The 18184-nt window shown below is 37.8% G+C and overlaps 1 protein-coding gene across 2 annotated transcripts in view; it reads left to right on the top strand.

The window, feature by feature from the left end:
- The window catches only part of Fntb (Farnesyl transferase beta subunit), a 51390-nt gene that overhangs the window by 23539 nt on the left and 9667 nt on the right, over positions 1–18184 (top strand). The window contains exons 5-8 of one of the 2 annotated variants that reach the window (XM_081730666.1): positions 3567–3737; positions 7844–7973; positions 11806–11938; positions 13699–13810. In XM_081730666.1, coding sequence (XP_081586792.1) covers positions 3567–3737; positions 7844–7973; positions 11806–11938; positions 13699–13810 — 546 coding nt within the window. Of the gene's footprint in view, positions 1–3566; positions 3738–7843; positions 7974–11805; positions 11939–13698; positions 13823–18184 lie in introns of both variants that reach the window. The other variant, XM_081730667.1, reaches the window with a different exon arrangement.

Genomic DNA, 18184 nt, shown 5'->3' with positions numbered 1-18184 from the left:
CCTGTTGGGATCTTTGAAACATTCCATTATCAATCGTAGTACATTGCATTGACCTAAATTTGTGAACATTCTAGAAGGTTCTAGAACCGTCTGGAACATGCTAGAACGTTTTAGAATCATCTGCAACATTCTAGAAAGTTTTAGAACTGTCTGGAACATTATGGAAGGTTCGTTAACTGTATAAAAACGGAGGACATTGACATTGGATGCCAGTAAGCTCTTAGCTCTAGACTTAACAAGTCTAGATGCAAGTATCTGTATAGTGTTCAAGCATAGCTAGTGAGATCACAGTGATTATACAGCAGATTACCGAATATCAGTAGTGGATGGTCCCGTGATCCAGGTACAGCATTATGTATAACTGTGTGCATTTTAAAGCTGTATTGCTGCTTAGGTGATTCTACTATGCCAGCATTGCCACGCCTCTACTGTGCCAATCCATTTGGCAGTCGTAGCAGTAAGGTGAGGATTACACTTCGCTCGATGCAAACGTGGATGGCATGACTGGCTCTACAACTCAAAGCTCAGAGTCTGAGGAATGTGTGCAACAAGTGCAGGAAGGAGCTAAGTAGGCGCCGCTCCAGAGCAGCTGACGTACGTAATGGAATGTTCCAAAGATCCCACAGAATTATTGAATTACAGATTGCAGCAGAAAAAACATTACTGCTAGATCAGTTACACCTTACTTCACTAGTACTGGCAAATTGGCAAGTTGCCATATTGACATCCCATGTGTCTCTCCCGACATGGTCACACGAAAATCATTGTAGACTCTAGGCCCATTCTTGGCCTAAGTTGACATTTGGCGCATTTATGCCAGACATATGGAACTACCTTGGTACCCAATTTCAAGGAAATCAAAGGGGCAGTTTCTAAGATATCACTGATCCAAAATTTTCCCGGAAAATATTTGATTTTCAAATAAATGTTCTGACATATCTTGTAGCGTATTCTTTCCTCTTCAAAATGGTATAATATTTTTCTCTCTAGCTTAATATTTACGGGAGATACGACCAATTGACGCTAACAAGGTTCTTAAAAAAAAAAAAAAAACTCTAAATTGTCCATTTTTTACCACCCTGTACTCTGAAACTATATGGGGTACAGGCCAAAATTTGGTGCATGACCATCTCTCATAGGGGCCTACATGTACATCAAGTTTCATCGACGCCGTGATGTTTTGGGCTTGGTTGATTTCACATGGAATGACGCAGTTTTGGTACTAGTGCATTGTTTAATATGTGTCATCTAAGTAAGATGTAACTTGCGTGTTAGGTAAGACTAATACACTCTTAAGTAATTGAATTAGAGGTACTTGGCTAGTATCGTGTAGCACCTCCTTTGCCTAGATGGTGCTGATTCGGCGTGGCATGGACTCTACAGGACACTAGAAGCGTTGAGAGAACCATACTAAACCGTGATCGCTGCACAGCCTCCCATAATCTACGAAGATTGGTCGGAGCATGTTCTAGAGTACGCACACCCCTTTTCAACAACATTCCAGATCTACTCAATGGAATTGAGATCGGGTGCAAGATCTTCACTCCGTGGAGTGCTCATCGAACCAATAAATCACAGTTCGGAAGTGATGACCTATAACATTGTCTTGCTGTATGTACAGGTCACCTGTAAGGTGCTATAGGCGAACACAAGGGTAAACATGATCTGCTAGCAAGTTCCTGTAACTTGCACCGGTGAGATATTTTGTCAGATGTACCAGGGATCCCATTTCATCTTTCTCCATACGAGGATACCACCTCCACTGGCTTGAACTGTATTCTGCTAACAAGAGGGATCCAGTGCCTTATGTGACTGACGACGCACTAGTACCCAGCCATCGGCATGTACCAACTGGTCCCGCAACTCATCTGTCCAAGCGAACTTTCCCATGCCTCGAGCGTTCGTACCTTGACGGATGCTGAGTAGAGGTCTCATCGTGTGACTTGCTTCTGTACGCCATAACGAGAAGTTTGTTCTAGATGGTGTTGCTGCTTACACATCGTTGTTGTTCAGCATTGAATTCATGAGTGATCTCTTTCTCTGTGACCCTTGTATCCTTTCGGATCATCCGAGCTAGCTGACGGCGACTCCTGTCATCAACGTGTCGTACACCACGACACTTAATAGTGGCAGCGGTAGTTTTGCCAGAATCTACGCACTTACAGTACACTCTTGATACAGTGGCCCTTGGAAAGCTCAATGCCAGCATTGCATTGTCGATGACGTGGTTTTGACAGTGGCCGCAATCAAATGCACTGAGGTGTCGTAGTCAACTGTTGCTCATACAGCCCGTACTAAGACCTAACGTCGTCACTGTTACATGCCGCACACTCCTATTACATTCGCGGGGCCGAGCTCAGAGCAATTTCGTCAAAACGACAACTCAATTGCTCATGAGTGTATATCATCATACTCGTTTTTGAAAATGTAGTTCTGGGATGATTCTTTTATTAACAAATACTAACTCTCACGTTACTAATTTCTAATTGGGCTACTCTTGTCAGAAATGTTAAGTTGGAAGTAGCAAGATAAACTTAACTGTTTCCATTGGATAATTTTATAATTTCCTTGTCAATCAAATATAAAGAGTGTCAAAACACGAATCATACTGCAGTTTTATTTGTTAATGCTACATTATGATCAGACATTAATTTTCTTTTGATAAATTATGAAACTATTTAGTACAGATGATTTTCCCTTGTAAGTTTTGGTACTGTGAAGTTTATGTGTGTGCATGTGTGTCATACGGTGAAATTAAAATGGTATTTACCTTCTTCATAACAACCGTGTACAGTCATGTTCAAGAAATACTGGCCAAACGCCTTCATTTAAAACCAAAGTATTCTTAATCGTTCGAAATTTTCAAGCTTCAATCAAAGTTCTGTAGTAGCTAAAGAAGATACGAAAGCTCAGCACAGCAGCATTCACACTGGCAGCAGGTCCAAGAACATTGGATTAATAGTAGACGCCAGCAAAACTTCAAGATCATCGAGATACACCTTTGCTTCATTCATTCCCTCGTATGAGCAAGAGTACAGATGTTTTTGAAGAATGCATTTTTACATAGTGTGGATAATTGACAAAAATAACAGGGAAATATACACCTTTCAATTGATACCTCTCTATCCCTAGGCGGGATATTTTAATACAACGTAGCAAACAAATAATTGCTTTGTTTCGAACCTATCTACAAGTTCAAATACAACACTTGAAAAAAGAGATAGGCATTCGTTTTAAATAAAATCACACACATCATAAAAAAGTGTCTGTCTTAGTGTTTCAACAAATAAGGATGGGGTGAATTCGCGTTACTTTTCTAAAATTAATGACAGATACATAGCTTATTTAGAAAGTACTAGGTACAGTAATTATTTCTCTGCCGATTATGTATAGAATTAATAATGAGTGGTTATACAAATTTACACATTTAAAATAAATAGAAATGTAAGTCAATTAGACAATTTATATTCCAAGACATAAAGTTTAGAGGGTACTTGAATTTTAAATTACATCGATCCTTGCATATATATTGCATCACAATGTACAGTAAATATTTTTGGTTACAGGGAGGCATTGCAGAATTTTTTATGGTCATTACGAACGCCAGAAGGAGCCTTCCAAATGCATGTAGGTGGAGAAGTTGATCTCCGTGGAGTGTATTGTGCGTTAGCGGTTGCAAGGCTTACGAACATTTATACAGATGAAATGTTCGAGAAGTCAGCTGAGTGGATCGTCAGGTAAAAAATAGGAGCTGCATTAGTTGTTTTGATATATTAGCGTAAAACAAGTGTTTTTAAGATAGGAAATAAACTTCTTATCTGACAAAATCGGTGAGAGCCAGGACTGAAACTTCATGTGTATCCTTGTTGTAGCGAGATAATAGGTCTCTGATTTAATGGAAGATCACATCAAAGAATGTGCTTTTCCTTGCATGCAGTTAATTTCTTGTAGAAAACGAGAACATAAAAGAAATACAAATGATAAAATTGATGAAGAAATAAAATTTGTTCTGGTAGCTGTTGGCATAAAATCTTAGCATTCCGCAGAGATTGCTGCAAAGGACGTCCAGAAAGTAAGTCGTTTGCAATTTATGTCGTAAGTGTGGTGCAGTCATAAGAGAGTGTGTGTGTGTGTAATGAATAGTTTGACCCGTTTGCAAATCAGATATTTTCGTTTTAGAGTAGATAGAAGTGCAGACGCTTCGTAGTGACTTGCGACAATGTTCAAGAAAATCGAAACACTCGCCACATGTGAAATGCACTGTCATACGATTTATTTGAGTTAACGGAATATGTCAGCAGCTGGAACTCACTATCGAATTGGTGATGTGTATGGTGAGTAGGTCGTTAGTGCTTCAATGGTATGGAGGCGAGAGCTGTAGTTTAACGAAGCACGAAACGATATACGTACATGATGAGGAACATTTTCAGAGTTTGCTTGCGAAAGAGTTCCTCATCACCCGAATATCCCAGATGTGTCACCCCCTTCTAATTTTAATCTTTTTTGCACCTGAAAGCTCTCATGATGCTGCGACTAACGTGTTCTTACTGTTAGGTTATAATCACAATTGAAATCAGTTTTCGTTATTTCCTCAGTGCACTTCGGTTTTGTCCCATTACATTGTGTGTTTCTTAATTGTCCATCGGAACTTCTTTTCTGGACGATCCCTGTATAATGTAAAGGATTAGTTAACCTTTTCGCTGCGGAATCATATTTTCGGGTGATTCTTGTTTTTTTTTTTTTTATTTTTTTTTTTAATCCGGCAAAAATGAAAATTCTTATCATCTGACACATCTGAGTCAGAATATAGCAAAATTACACCTATCTTACTATCTTTTTTTTCCCGCACGGTATTGTTTTTTTGCTTTAACTTGCTAGCGTCAGACCCGCAAACAGCCTCAATAGAATGAAGCAAGGCTTTCGTAATCATTTGTGTTTTATTGCTTTAGTTCAATGAAGTCACCGCCAGTTGGCATCACCATGCAACACATTATCGCAACCAAATATTCCATATACAATGAGCGGCTGAAGACGAATATCCTAGCGAAATATAAATAAAAGTTGATTTTGTAGACTGAAGTTGAATTTCGCAGCAAGAGGGTTAAAGGAAACTTCGCGGACATCGTAAAATCTTAGGTCAGTAATTTTCACCATTGATAATACTCTGTACCCAGCAGCTTTTTTCTGGCGTCTGTTCAAGAATTCACATACTCTATTTTACTCTTATTTTTTTGAACTTTGCATTTCACGGTTGTGCCGTTTAAGTTAAAGGAAATTATAAAGTGCCAGTATACATCTGTATGCCCTGAGTAAATCACTGCACAGGATACGGATTGTGTAATGTCCTTTCATCATTCACTTCATTATCATCATTCATTACTCATCGTCTCCTTTAACCTAAATGTTAAAACCATTGGGTAAAAAATAACTCTCAAACGTTTGTTTCAAAAACTTTCGGAAGACATAAAATTGAATGGAGACAAATTAAGAGTGCAGTCTAGATACGTAGAATCTCACAATGGAATTTACAGAACCTTGCTTGCCTACTATAGGATCTACTTGATCATGAAAGAGATCATATCTCTCGTTTTTCGTAATCTGGTCTTAGCCTTTGTTTGCTGAGGTTTGCGCCTCTTCCGAGGCTATGAGACGTGTAAGTTTAAAGACCTACAGTTTAAGGTAGAATCCGAACCACCGTAATGCGTTCAGATTTTAATGGTCATCCGCCGGGAATCGAACCCGGGACCACGTGCACCAAGCTGTCACTAGTTTAGCGAGTATGGCCTGTTCTTTGCTGTTCTTGATTGGCAGTAACTTCATATGTTTCTACTGGATGCTTGCATGACACGTTTCTGGGCCATTGTGATGACGACGACCTCGTCCTCTGTCAATACTCTCCTACTCGACAGTTATTCAGATGCTGTTAATCAAACGTACACATGTCGTGTGTTATATCCCTCACTAAAGTTTCGTGGTACCCATGATTAGCTCATCTACTCCAGGTAGCAAGACCCCACCTATTAACTATGTTTTGTGGGAGAAATGTATTGCTAGTGATGGACAGTATCAATAGATAAATGCATTCCATTCCATTCCTATGTGCATTTATGGTATCCTTACATAAAACCAGTTCTATAAGGCAATTCCTCATGTAATGAATATCCTTTCTTCCTGCTTCATCCCCTCCCTTGCACGTCAACGAAAACGCTTATTGTAATTTTACGTTTATTTCTGTGTGATAGTGTTTTTCATCTGAAATGTATTCATTTTCATGTTTGTGTCTGTTTGGGAAATCCTTTGTACCAACTATATATACAAACATTAGGAGACAGATGAAATGTATGGCTGTCCAGAGAGCGAACTGGGTAGCGTAATGATTAACGCATCATCACGGTAAACTGGAAACCCATTTCGATTCGGGTTCAGTAGCGCATTTTTAAAAATCTTTGTATATCGCTGAATTCGCACCTGTAGAGGAATTAGTGTGATATAAAATGTGTTGTTTCTCCATTTGACATAACTAAGATGTGCCATAAGTTTCCTGCCATGCCAGAACATGAACTTTGGTCACCTCTGGGAACGTTAGTGGTTAACAGGAGTAGCAACCAATATGCCAGTGTACAGAGGAATTTATCTCCTTGTATATATTCATTAGTGACCGTTTTTATTCTCGTGGTAGGTGGTCTTCTCATCTGAAATATCGAATAGCAAAGAACACTTATTCGTGAGCTCCTAATGTATGAGTTTCAACTGAGATACACAACCCTTAAAGCAGCACGAAACGTCTGTATGGTGAAAAGGGAACATGCAATGAGTTAGGGGACAGCAAAAATATTGTTCAAAGAACTCAAATAGGGTGATTATGACTTGCCAGAAAAAGACAGTGCAGGAAGATCCCCCACCTTCAACATGGAGACTGTACGCCAAGCCGTAGAGGCAGATCCGAGCACCATCCCCGTATGTTAATTGCCGAGGTGTGTACCTCAAAATCAACCATACAAAGGATATTGGCCACCGTTGACAAGGTGTACAGACGAAGTCGAATTGTCTCCAACGATCTCATTCCTGAGCAGGTACTACGAAGGTTGGAAGTGTGGAAAACACTGAACTGTTGAACAATTCTGTAGATCGTTGTTTCGTGATGTCAGACGAAAATTGAATTTACTGTCGGATTTCAGACATTAGTAATCAATATTTGGACCCAGACCAGGACGCACCACCCCTCGTGAAACAGGGGCTCTTTGAACACAGTCATGCTTTTAGAATATGATGGAATTTTAAAGGTTTCGTGCACTGGGAACTTGTTCCTTATGCTGTGAATGCTGAGCTGTACTGTGAGCAACTGGAACGAAAGTATCAAACTGTATCATAAAATTATCCCCACCAAATCAACCACAAGCATCTGTTGATGCAGCAGGACAATGCTTCCTGCCGTAGATCTCGTGGCACTGAAGAAAAATTCTGTAACTGTGAAGTTGTAGGACTGTTACCACATCCAGGGTACAGTCCTACCGTAGTACTTTCAGATTACCATTTGTTCCATGCAATGGGACACTTCCTTCGTGGTAAAACGTTCATCAATGAGGATGATGTGCGGTGTGGAGTGCAAATGATTATCAACTAGAAGTTCAAGGAGTGGTATACACAGGACATTCGCAGTTTGGCGAAAATGTGAGTATCCACTGTAAAATATAATCGTTCGCATTTTGCAAAGTCAAGTCCCATCTATACCTTTCTCTTGTCTTTTCATTTTCCACCTAGTGTGTGACAGGAAACTTATGGAACACTCTGGTAATATATCGTGTCTATTTTATTCTAACTAAGTATCGAATGGTATTTTCAGCTGTCAGACGTATGAAGGTGGCTTCTCAGGTGTTCCTGGTATGGAAGCTCATGGAGGATATGCCTTTTGTGGTCTTGCAGCATTATCTTTGTTGGGACGAGAGTCCTTATGTGATATTAAATCATTGCTCGTAAGTTTTTTGTTTATTTATTTCTTTATTTAAAGTTACTTTACAAACGAAAAGGAAACAAATAGAAAACTGAATACAATAAGAGAAAATATTTTGCTAAAGTAAAACATTCATCTCACAGCAGTTCATATATTTTATTGTACTATGCCGCTTTCGTCTATGAGTCAAGTAAAGATAAAGTTATGTAGTTGTGAGATCCAACTTATGACTTAACTTTCAGAAAGAGAAAGGAGGGAATATGATCAAATGCACCGAAAATGAACTTGTTAACTTTCCTCATTTCCATGAGTTAATGATTCAAAGATAATTTCGAATGCATAGTCGTTATAGAACATAAATGGATAAATTGAGTTGAGATCCATCTCCCTGTGAAAATCGAAATATCAAATGTTAAATTTGAAAAAAGGAAAATTTCTGTGTAGTCTCCAATATGAGTGAAATATTAAGATATTTTTCTCACAAATGAAAATAGAAAAAGATCTTCCACATAAGACATTAGGGAACAAATAAAATCTATCACTTTTTTATTAACGTAGAAATAAGTCATTCCGCCTCTAAAAGGTTGGCCACTGAACTGTGAGAAATTATGTGAGCCAATTCGATATATTATTCTAGGTCCTACCTACTATACTTATTCTTAATAATTCAATTATAATAATCAGTTTCATATTTTCCAATGCTTATTGATTTCTCTACTTCTTTTAATACTTTATTTTATTTTTATTCGTTGTTGGTGTTCAATTTTGTTTAATTTTCAAAATTAACTTTATTTAAATGTTGTAAGCTCTTCAACATTAAAACATAAATAATAAATTAAAACAATGTGTTCTATGATTCAAGTTGATTAAGTATTTAGTTCAGAAACAAATGGTTGAGTGTAGCATAAACATGTTTTCCATGGAATTTTTGAAACTTGAATTTATAACTCCGGTGGGATATAAAATGGGACATTATATACTATGTCCCACCGGAGGTATCGTACATCAAACATTGCAAAAGTTAGAAAATTTCAAATTTTAAAAATCAAAAATTATAGGAAAAATTGTATCAGGGTACTTTAGCTATAGTAACCATAGTACCATATGGAATTATAATAAAAAAAAATCAACTCTAATATTTCACCTCTTCAATACAAACCTCAGCTTAAAAGTAGAATTTGTTAAATTTCCATACTAAAATACCATTTCACCTATTAGGGTTGTTCAATTAGGCTTTTCATGCTGAGACAAAATTAAAGAGGAGAAAGTGGTGAAGAAAATGATACTTGCTGCAATGTTTTTGAATAGCCCAGTCCTAAGATATACAAATCAATGCTAACGTCTGCAAAGTCACTTATTGGCACGCAGTGCTTAACAAAAATGACCGCTACTTACAAATTGGCTGGGAATAAAACTTCTAAATATTTGACGACGAAAGTGCAAAACCTCGTAACTCATCAAAACCGAGCTTTTCAGAAGCGCAATAAAACTGTTCTGCTTTTACCACATCTTATATGCGATACGAGGTTTTTAAAAGCGAGTTTTTCACGTTTTTATTGGGTTTTCGTTTACGAGCTTTTGCACTTTCGCCGTCGATATATATATATATATATAATGCTCTTGTACAACGAATTTAGCATTATGGCGCTAAATTCGTTGTACAAATCAGGGGAGTGATTCCTGAGAGTAAAACAAACAAAAAAGTTCCTATAAACATAGGGCGAAAACCCCATCGTTTACGTGTTACAGGCTGTCGAAATCATGAAAAAATGAATTCTAAAGGTCCGTAGCTCCAAAACTATGGGACCTACTGTAGTCGGCTCAAGACTTCACTTAGGAACTAGTATGTGCTATATCCAAAAATACATGTTTTAGAATCCTAAGGTACTCACGCAACAATTTTTATGGAGGTAGTCGGAGAGTACTTTATATTATAGGCCCGTAGTCAAACTCCCTCTATAAAAATTGTTGTGCAAGCACCTCAGGATTCTGTCAATTGTTCCAAGGAACCAAAGAGAAGAGTAAATACTGGTCTGAAACGAACGGGACGTACAATTGTACATACGCGAAATCACACCGTGTAAGTGGCGACAACAAGGGCGTCAGCAAGAGACCACAACGAGGGGAGTGTACATACTGTACCAGTGAGCAGAGGTACATTTGCTGCTGTTGAATGAAGCTCTAAATAGGAAACCAATGATATACGCAATATTTGAAGAGAGTGGTTTCCGAATGGCTGCGACAGAAGCGCAGTGGATGGGGAGAACTATGATGAGGGACAATGTACGATGCTATAACAAAACGGAAGAAGGTACTATTGATTGTAACGAAGAAAGACGAACCGAATGTGCTGTTGCCAAAGCATGAAACGAAAGCTTAGGCGCTGCAATCAAGCCATTGGAGAAAGATGAATAAAGAGCTAAAGAATCAGCTTACCTTCTGCGGAGTAAGTCGACGCCCCCTGGCTTTCACAAATGTTCAAAGTGATGTCCCCGAACAGCAATACAGCGATGTATTCACTGTACGTAATTGTGAGCAACAGCTTCCAACTCGGCCACGTTGATGGTCCGAAATGCGGTTGTAATGGGTCTTGCATATTCCAAATTGTAGTTGGTCGGTTGACATACACAAGATCCTTAATTCGACCCCAGAAAAAATAGTCCATACAGGTAAGGTCGGGCGACCGCGGAGGAAACTGTGGATTGGAACCTCTTCCGATCCAGCGTTGCGGAAATAGAACATTTAGCTCTTCCCTACACATGACAGCATTATGGGCTGGACACCCATCTAATTGAAACTACAGCGTCTGAAGTATATGGAGCGGTACGTTTTCCAATAGCGGCTGTAGATGGTGTTGCAAGAAATCACGAAACATTGCACCTGTTAAATGACCAGCAGAAAACCATGGCCCAATTACCTGAGTCCCTACAATGCCACCCCACACATTAATGCGCCATCGGTGTTCCCGATTGACTTTTCTCATCCAGTGAGGGTTCTCCGCTGCCCAGTAATGTGCATTGTGGAGATTCAAATTGCCATCACTGCAGAATGTCGCTTCATCAGTGCATAAGAAGAAGTGAATGAAATTCGGATGTTCTCTCAAGCGATTGATCACCCAGTTGCAGAACAGAAGCCGTAAATTACAGTCCGCATCACTTAGTTCTTGATGCAGAGAGAGTTTGTACGGGTGAAAATGTGATTTCCAAAGAATACGCAGGACGCTACCTTCACTGATACCACGATCTCGTGCGATCTGCCGCGAAGATACATGAGGATTTACTGCAACAGCGGCAAGTACATCAATGGCAACGTCTTCATTTTGTACGACTCTTCTCCGGACACCATAGCGTCCACGCATGTTGCCTGTCTGCCGCAATCGTGCTGCCAATCTCCGCAGCAGATTATGGGAAATAGCTTGTCGCTGTGGATAGCGTTCAGCGTATAATCGAGCTGCAGCCCTATAATTTTCCCGGCATTCCCCTAAAGTCATGAGCATTTGGAATGCCTCCAAATTCGTATACCGCATGAATGTTATTTACTACCGACACTTCCTACTACAATCACTCAAACATCAACACAATCAAAGAGAAAATGAAATTAAATCTTTAAGTTTTACGTCCCAGTTGAGTTGATTTTAGTTTAGCGTCCCGTTCAACAGCGAGGCTATATGAGACGTGGACCTACTGATTAACGTGGAATCCGAACCACATGAGCTCCCGAAGTTTTACGTCCCAGGTTATGCCGGTTTCCCACTGATATAAACTTAGGCGAAGCGTTTCTATGATATTTTTGTAAATACATGTTACTAATGGAAAATGAATATATATATATATAATGTATTTTGTGTTTTCCAGAGGTGGTTAGTAAATCGGCAGATGCGGTTCGAGGGTGGTTTCCAAGGTAGAACAAATAAATTGGTAGATGGCTGCTATTCATTTTGGCAGGGTGGTGCCTTTCCATTGCTTCATACAATATTGACACAGCAAGGTACGTTTATACAATAATGCTTGTAATTCTGCCGACAAGTCTAACGTGGGCTAGTAGCTCTAAATCCAACAGCATTGAGCGATATTGAGTAAATTTGTGTCTGGTCAGATTTTTGAAAATGATTTCCAGGGATTTGTGGTTACACGAGGCAAATGATAAAATGATGACTTAAGTATGTCCTGTACCGTTTCCTTAACTGTCTAAATTTCATTTCCTGTTGATCATTCACAAGTCTTAAAAAGATATACTTATTCCACATTGTATACACAAGTGGGTACTTTACTTTTTATGTGCAAATGGGGAAAAAGAAGAAAATATTGCAACAAAATACAACTTCTGACAATGAAGTTCAGTGAATGATGGAGCTTGTATTTAAATGAATGGTGCGATTTTAAAAATTAATAACATATCTATTTATTACCTAACATGGGTAAAACCTACACCGTAAGCAGTGATAACTTCCTAGTTCAAAAGGGTATAATAATAATAATAATAATAATAATAATAATAATAATAATAATAATAATAATAATAATAATAATAATAATCGGAACAGTTCATGACTCATATTAACAAAAGAGAAACGATTCTGTAGGCTTTTTACGATTAGAAAAACTTTAGACAACAACAAACCAGCGTGTACATATTGTACATGGTGTCGTCTATTTCTTTTATGTACCTAATTATATTGTTCTCTTAATTTTTGAGATCCATTTACCAAACGTAATGCTCACCTCCAAATTTCTCCAAGCACTTCTTAATGGCTACACGTTCGTATATGCTTCCACATAACAATAGTTATTTTCCAAGTATTCTTTGTTATCGTGAGAAAATACCTTTCGTATATAAGGTTCTTCTGGTATTCAAGATGAAAGTCACGTTTTGAGATACAGGAAGACATGATTATCATAGTTGCAAATCGAAATTATAGGTCGTCAAAAAAAAAAAAAAAAATCCTCATTCGACCATGTGTATTAGCCGGAGAGAGGAGGCAATTGTGTGTGGTGTAGCATTGAAAACAACAATTCCTGTTTTGAGCATTCCACTTCTCCGTTCGATATGATACGTCATAATTCTGAAAGTGTATACAAAATAATTGTTTACTTTGTTCCAGTTTCATTCCCATTCTAGCCGGCATAATCGTGGGACGTAAAATCCAAAGATTTCAAAAGCATTCCAGAAAATTTTACACTGTTTTGTAATTATTATTATTATTATTATTATTATTATTATTATTATTATTATTATTATTATTTATTATACATGATTAAGCTTGTCGAATGCAAGTTTAGTAAGACATGAGTCTGTAAAGACAATGTTACGGAGAAAATGAATATTGTAAGAAATTTCGAGGTTGCAACTGCTTCATAAAATCGGATAGTTCGGGGAAGTGGTTATGAATGTATTGCGGAAAATATGGAATCAGTGATGATAACAGCATTTCATAGGACTTCTAATGTGATATATTTCAATAAAATGTACAATTTTAGTTGAAAATCGTAGGATAAGTAAGCAGAATATTTTTTTTGCCAGAATAAACATTTTAAGTAGAAATGTAGCAAGAAATAAGCATTTTGCTTAGAAATCTGGGCTGTAATTACTGTTGTGTACGTCTGTTCCATTCGCTCTGTTAGTAGTTGTTATCATTGCGTTAGATTACATTTTTTTTTAAATCAACTAATAGAGGTATAGTGCACACGATAAGAGCGTTTTTTTTTCTTTTTTTCCCTTCTTTCAATCACTTTTCATGTTTGTTTCAGACATGAGTAATATGAGTATGGAGAGGTGGCTCTTTCAACAGGAAGCACTTCAGGAATATATTTTAATTTGTTGTCAGAATGAGTATGGAGGACTCATTGATAAACCTGGCAAGTAAGTCTCATTGTAAGTAGAACCCTTTGTACTTCAGGTGTTCGTACAGAGAAAGTACGGACGATATTTCAACAATTTTGGGAGTTATTACAATAGGATAAGTGTTGCACTAAACTATTTAGCTTAAGTAAAAGTTTGGATAGCGTTAATTTCACCTGATACCTGAGGAAATTATATCTTAGAGATAGTATGTTTGTAAGTACATAAAGTAATAAATAAATCAAGATCGGTATAATAAACATATATACACTGTCTCGTAGAATGTAGCTACTGTACTTAATTCCACTATCGAGAAAACCCATACACATCAACAATCATCCTTTCTCTTGCAATATACAAGGTACAGCAGAAATATCTGTGATGGTTTTGCAATTGAAGTAACTTTTGTATTTTCGAAAGCAAAAGCATTTTGTGATTGAATTCAGCATATGTTGCCATTATTATTCACACTAGAAAAAAGTTTTAGGAAAGAACGTGTTGCATATGTCCTATTTTTATTTTCATTCATACATTGTTGAAGACTTGCTCTGAAATTAATCATGACATCATGATGTATGTTTAGTGATAGTGCCAAAAATTCACGTTAGAGAGAAAGTTTCAGTTCAGGGAGCGTAGCATCAAGTTCGGTAGGCACAAGGTCACTACGCTACTCGTCAGTCATTTCAGTAACCATGAAGCAGTGGGGTATGGCACATCGCGCCTTTACCGTGAAAACATTTTTCAAAAACAATGATTCCGTTATGTGTATACAACAAGCATTCCGTCGTCATTTAAATATCGGTCGTCATGGTCGAGTACCTTCTCGCAACACAATTTTGATACGAGTGGTTAACTTTAGAGAAACCGCACAAGCAACGAAACGATAACAACCAGGAAGACTATGATCTGTGAGAACACCAGAACACGTCGAAGCATACAACATGCCATTGAAGCTAGTCCTTGCCGTCAGTTCGCGATATTCCACTACTTTCAGACTGAACCTGTCGACGAATTCTACACTTGGATTTGCGTTTTCACCTGTTCAAATTAGTGCGTACACAGGGGTTAAAACTTCGTGATCGTGTGAACTCACGTGCTCTTGCAGAACGGATGTTGAAAACAATGACGGATAACACTATCTTAATCATGTCTGATGAGGCCCATTTCTCTTGGGTTTCATCAATAAACAGAACTGGCGGTATTGGTCTGTAGCGAACTCACGAGAAATTCATGAGCGCCCACTTCCTGACGAGTAACAGTATAACGTGGAGTCATTGGGCTGTTTTCTTTGAACAGGATGGTCAGTGACGGTGACTTCTGATATATATGTTTTGATGTTATGAAACTTCCTCAGATTTTAACTTCGAAGAGTGCAATTGAATAATGTCCAAGTGTGATTTCAGCAGGACGGAGCAACCGTTCATACGCCACGAGTTTTCATAGCTGTGCTTACAAACATGTTTCCACAACGCCAGATTTCACTGCGTGGAGATATCCTCTGGCCGGCACGATCTCACGATATATCTGCGTGTGACTATTTTCTGTAGAGTCGTCGGAAGTCGAGAGCTTTCATTGATAAATCTTTGGACTCGGGGTGGACATGACACGTGAAGTTAGGGCAATACCGATGAACATGCTTCGCAATGTCGTGACAAATATAAGAATAACTCTTCAGCAATGTGTGAATGAAACTGACAATGCTGGATATTCGCAAGATTATATTTTCTAAACCTTTATTTTTTTTTGTGGGAATAATAATGAGAAATTATGCTGAATTCATTGAACAAATGAACACACTTTTATTTTCGAAAATACAAAAGTTATTCTAATTGTAAAACCGTCAGGTGTTCGCGCCACACCCTGGATATTCTCCATTTACACGTAGCCAAACACAAGGCCATCCAAACTCAATCTTTGTCCGATCTTCCTGTGTTTATAGCTTTAAAATCATCCATCCATATTTCTCGTCACTCTTTAGTAAGATATAGGAACAATTCCCATTTCGTCTGCTAACCATCACCTGCAACTTTCTTCCTTCATGGTCTTCCCTACCCCTTTTTTCTTCCTGTAGCCTCACGTAGCGTAGTCGCTAACGCTGTCGCCTTCGGTGCGAGCGGTTCCGGATTCGATTCCCGGTGGGGACACTCTGTCGAAAAAGTTTAAAACGCTTTCTCAGTCCAGCCACCCTGAATGAGATTTTCCTGGGCTTTCATCATTCACACCAGGCAAATGCCGGGATGGTACCTAACTTATAAGACCCAGGCCGCTTCCTTCCTTCCCCAATCCTTTCTTCCTTCCCTTTCTCCGGATAGTGTGCTCGCCGAGAGACGTCATCCCTCAGACGTGACGGGCCAAATGGTCTTAGAAGCCGAAAGTCCAGAAATCTAAAATCCTAAATTATTTTTTTCTTCCTTTCCGTATCAACGATAATAGTGACGGCAAAGGAACTTCTTCGTATTATTATCTTTTTCTAACTTTCTTTATCCATACTTTCTTAATTTCTTTGTTTACTAGTCTTCCATCTATCTTTCGTGCTACTTGCACATTCTTTACAGTTTCTGATTACAGAAGCTATATTTACTTATTTCTTTTCAGTGGCTTTCTGCAAGTTTCCCGCTTTCTGTAATACTCTTGATACCGTCTGATACTTCGACTTGGTCACATGTTCTTCCGTCGTAACATTCTACCATGGTACTCAATATGGATGACAGTGACACAGACATAATGTAAGACTTCTTTGTCTGCTTTCGTCTTTTACACCTTAATAACGATATATTCTTCTTTTAAAGATAAGTGCCTTTATTTGGTTGGGGGGACTAAAATCAAAATTCATGTTAAATAAAAGTTGAGGTAATGTTATTTTCTTATGGTTTTGTGTGGGCAGTTCAGATTGTTTCTGAACGTACTCTGCGAAGAAATCATAGTCCGTTTGGAAGGAATTTTAATTCAAATTTGAATTGCCAACATAGATTACTTTAGGAGAACTACATTATCTGTTTTCAGTTCTTTGGAACATTGAGTTTTTGTTATGTGCCGCGGTTTCTTCAGTGTACTTATGTTCATAATTATTTGTATTTCACCTATATACCTATGGTAATCATAAATGATTCGTCGGCTTCGAAAGAACTGTATTAAAAATTTATATATAACACATACAATAACTAATCATACATGAGAATGTACAGAATCTGCTCCGTTTCATACATACTGTTATAAATGTTTGATGCAACCCTTTTCACCTCATGATAAACATCCATGTGTAGTCTAGTTCACCCACACGTGCACTAGCATATCCCTACTAAGGTCGTAAATGCAGCTGTAATGTGATCCTGAAAGTTGTTGATAGTGTGAGCACATGTATATGCCCCCAAAGGAAAAGCTATCTATGGAATGCATGCTATATGGTAGCAACGGAAAATCTACAGAACTTCAAAACACAATGCTTTCTGGTGCAGAGATACCATTTTGGAAACTAGTCTTTTGCTACCATCTGTTGCCACAAGCCAATATCACGAATATGAGAAATTAAACTTTCTGTTCCTTTCTAATTGATTAAACGAATGTGTCCTTTCATTTAATTTCTCAAACGTTGTAGTAATAGTCATGGACATATTTCACTTTGAAACTTGGTGAATCATTTATAGTCGACCTGTTTTATTTACATGGTAATCATACAATCTGCCAAAATAATGCCAACAAAGACGAACATCAATTTAGTTCAACGGCTTTCCAGAAGACTTAACAATGCAAGAATTTATTTGAATTTCACTTTCACATCAAGCAATCATAAGTCAGTGCAATATTACAGTTACTAGGACTTGGAAGAAAAGTAAAAGTACAGCTTTAACCATACAGCTTATTAAGTATATATTTGAAGTATGGATACACAGATCTTTGATTAACAAAAAAATAGCTGCTTACCAATGAATCCTCCCTTGGAAAGCCTAAGCACTTTTTAGACGTTTTGGAACTCACAGCAGGTTCCTTCCTCAGTGGCAAGGTGAAAGGGATTAAAACGGAAAGGAGATTTCCCAAAAATTTTCCCATATTTTTATTCACTTTTTATCTAGACTTAAATTTTGCCTCTTGACCACACAAACACTACACATTCTGCACTATAACACTATACTAACACTAAAACACTAAACAGATAAAGTTTTTAGCTCCTGGCTTCATCAGAGCTGATTTTTTAAATTTGATACCAAATTTCTTTAATTTTATTTTTATATTTAGTGTGTCACACAAAATTTATCTTTTTCTTTCTTCTTGTCTTTCTTTCCAAACGTTTTCTAAAACATGCCTAGCCAGAGTACTAAATTTTTCTAGTTTTTGTTCTTCTTCTATTATCGTTTTTATGCTATCTTGTTTTAATTCATTCCTTATTTCTTTTATTGT

This window comes from Thermobia domestica, chromosome 11 (assembly GCF_964235325.1).
Source record: "Thermobia domestica chromosome 11, izTheDome1.hap1.1, whole genome shotgun sequence".
Taxonomy (NCBI): domain Eukaryota; kingdom Metazoa; phylum Arthropoda; class Insecta; order Zygentoma; family Lepismatidae; genus Thermobia; species Thermobia domestica.
Note: the sequence above shows the minus strand (reverse complement) of the source record. Positions and strands in the feature narration are given on the sequence as shown.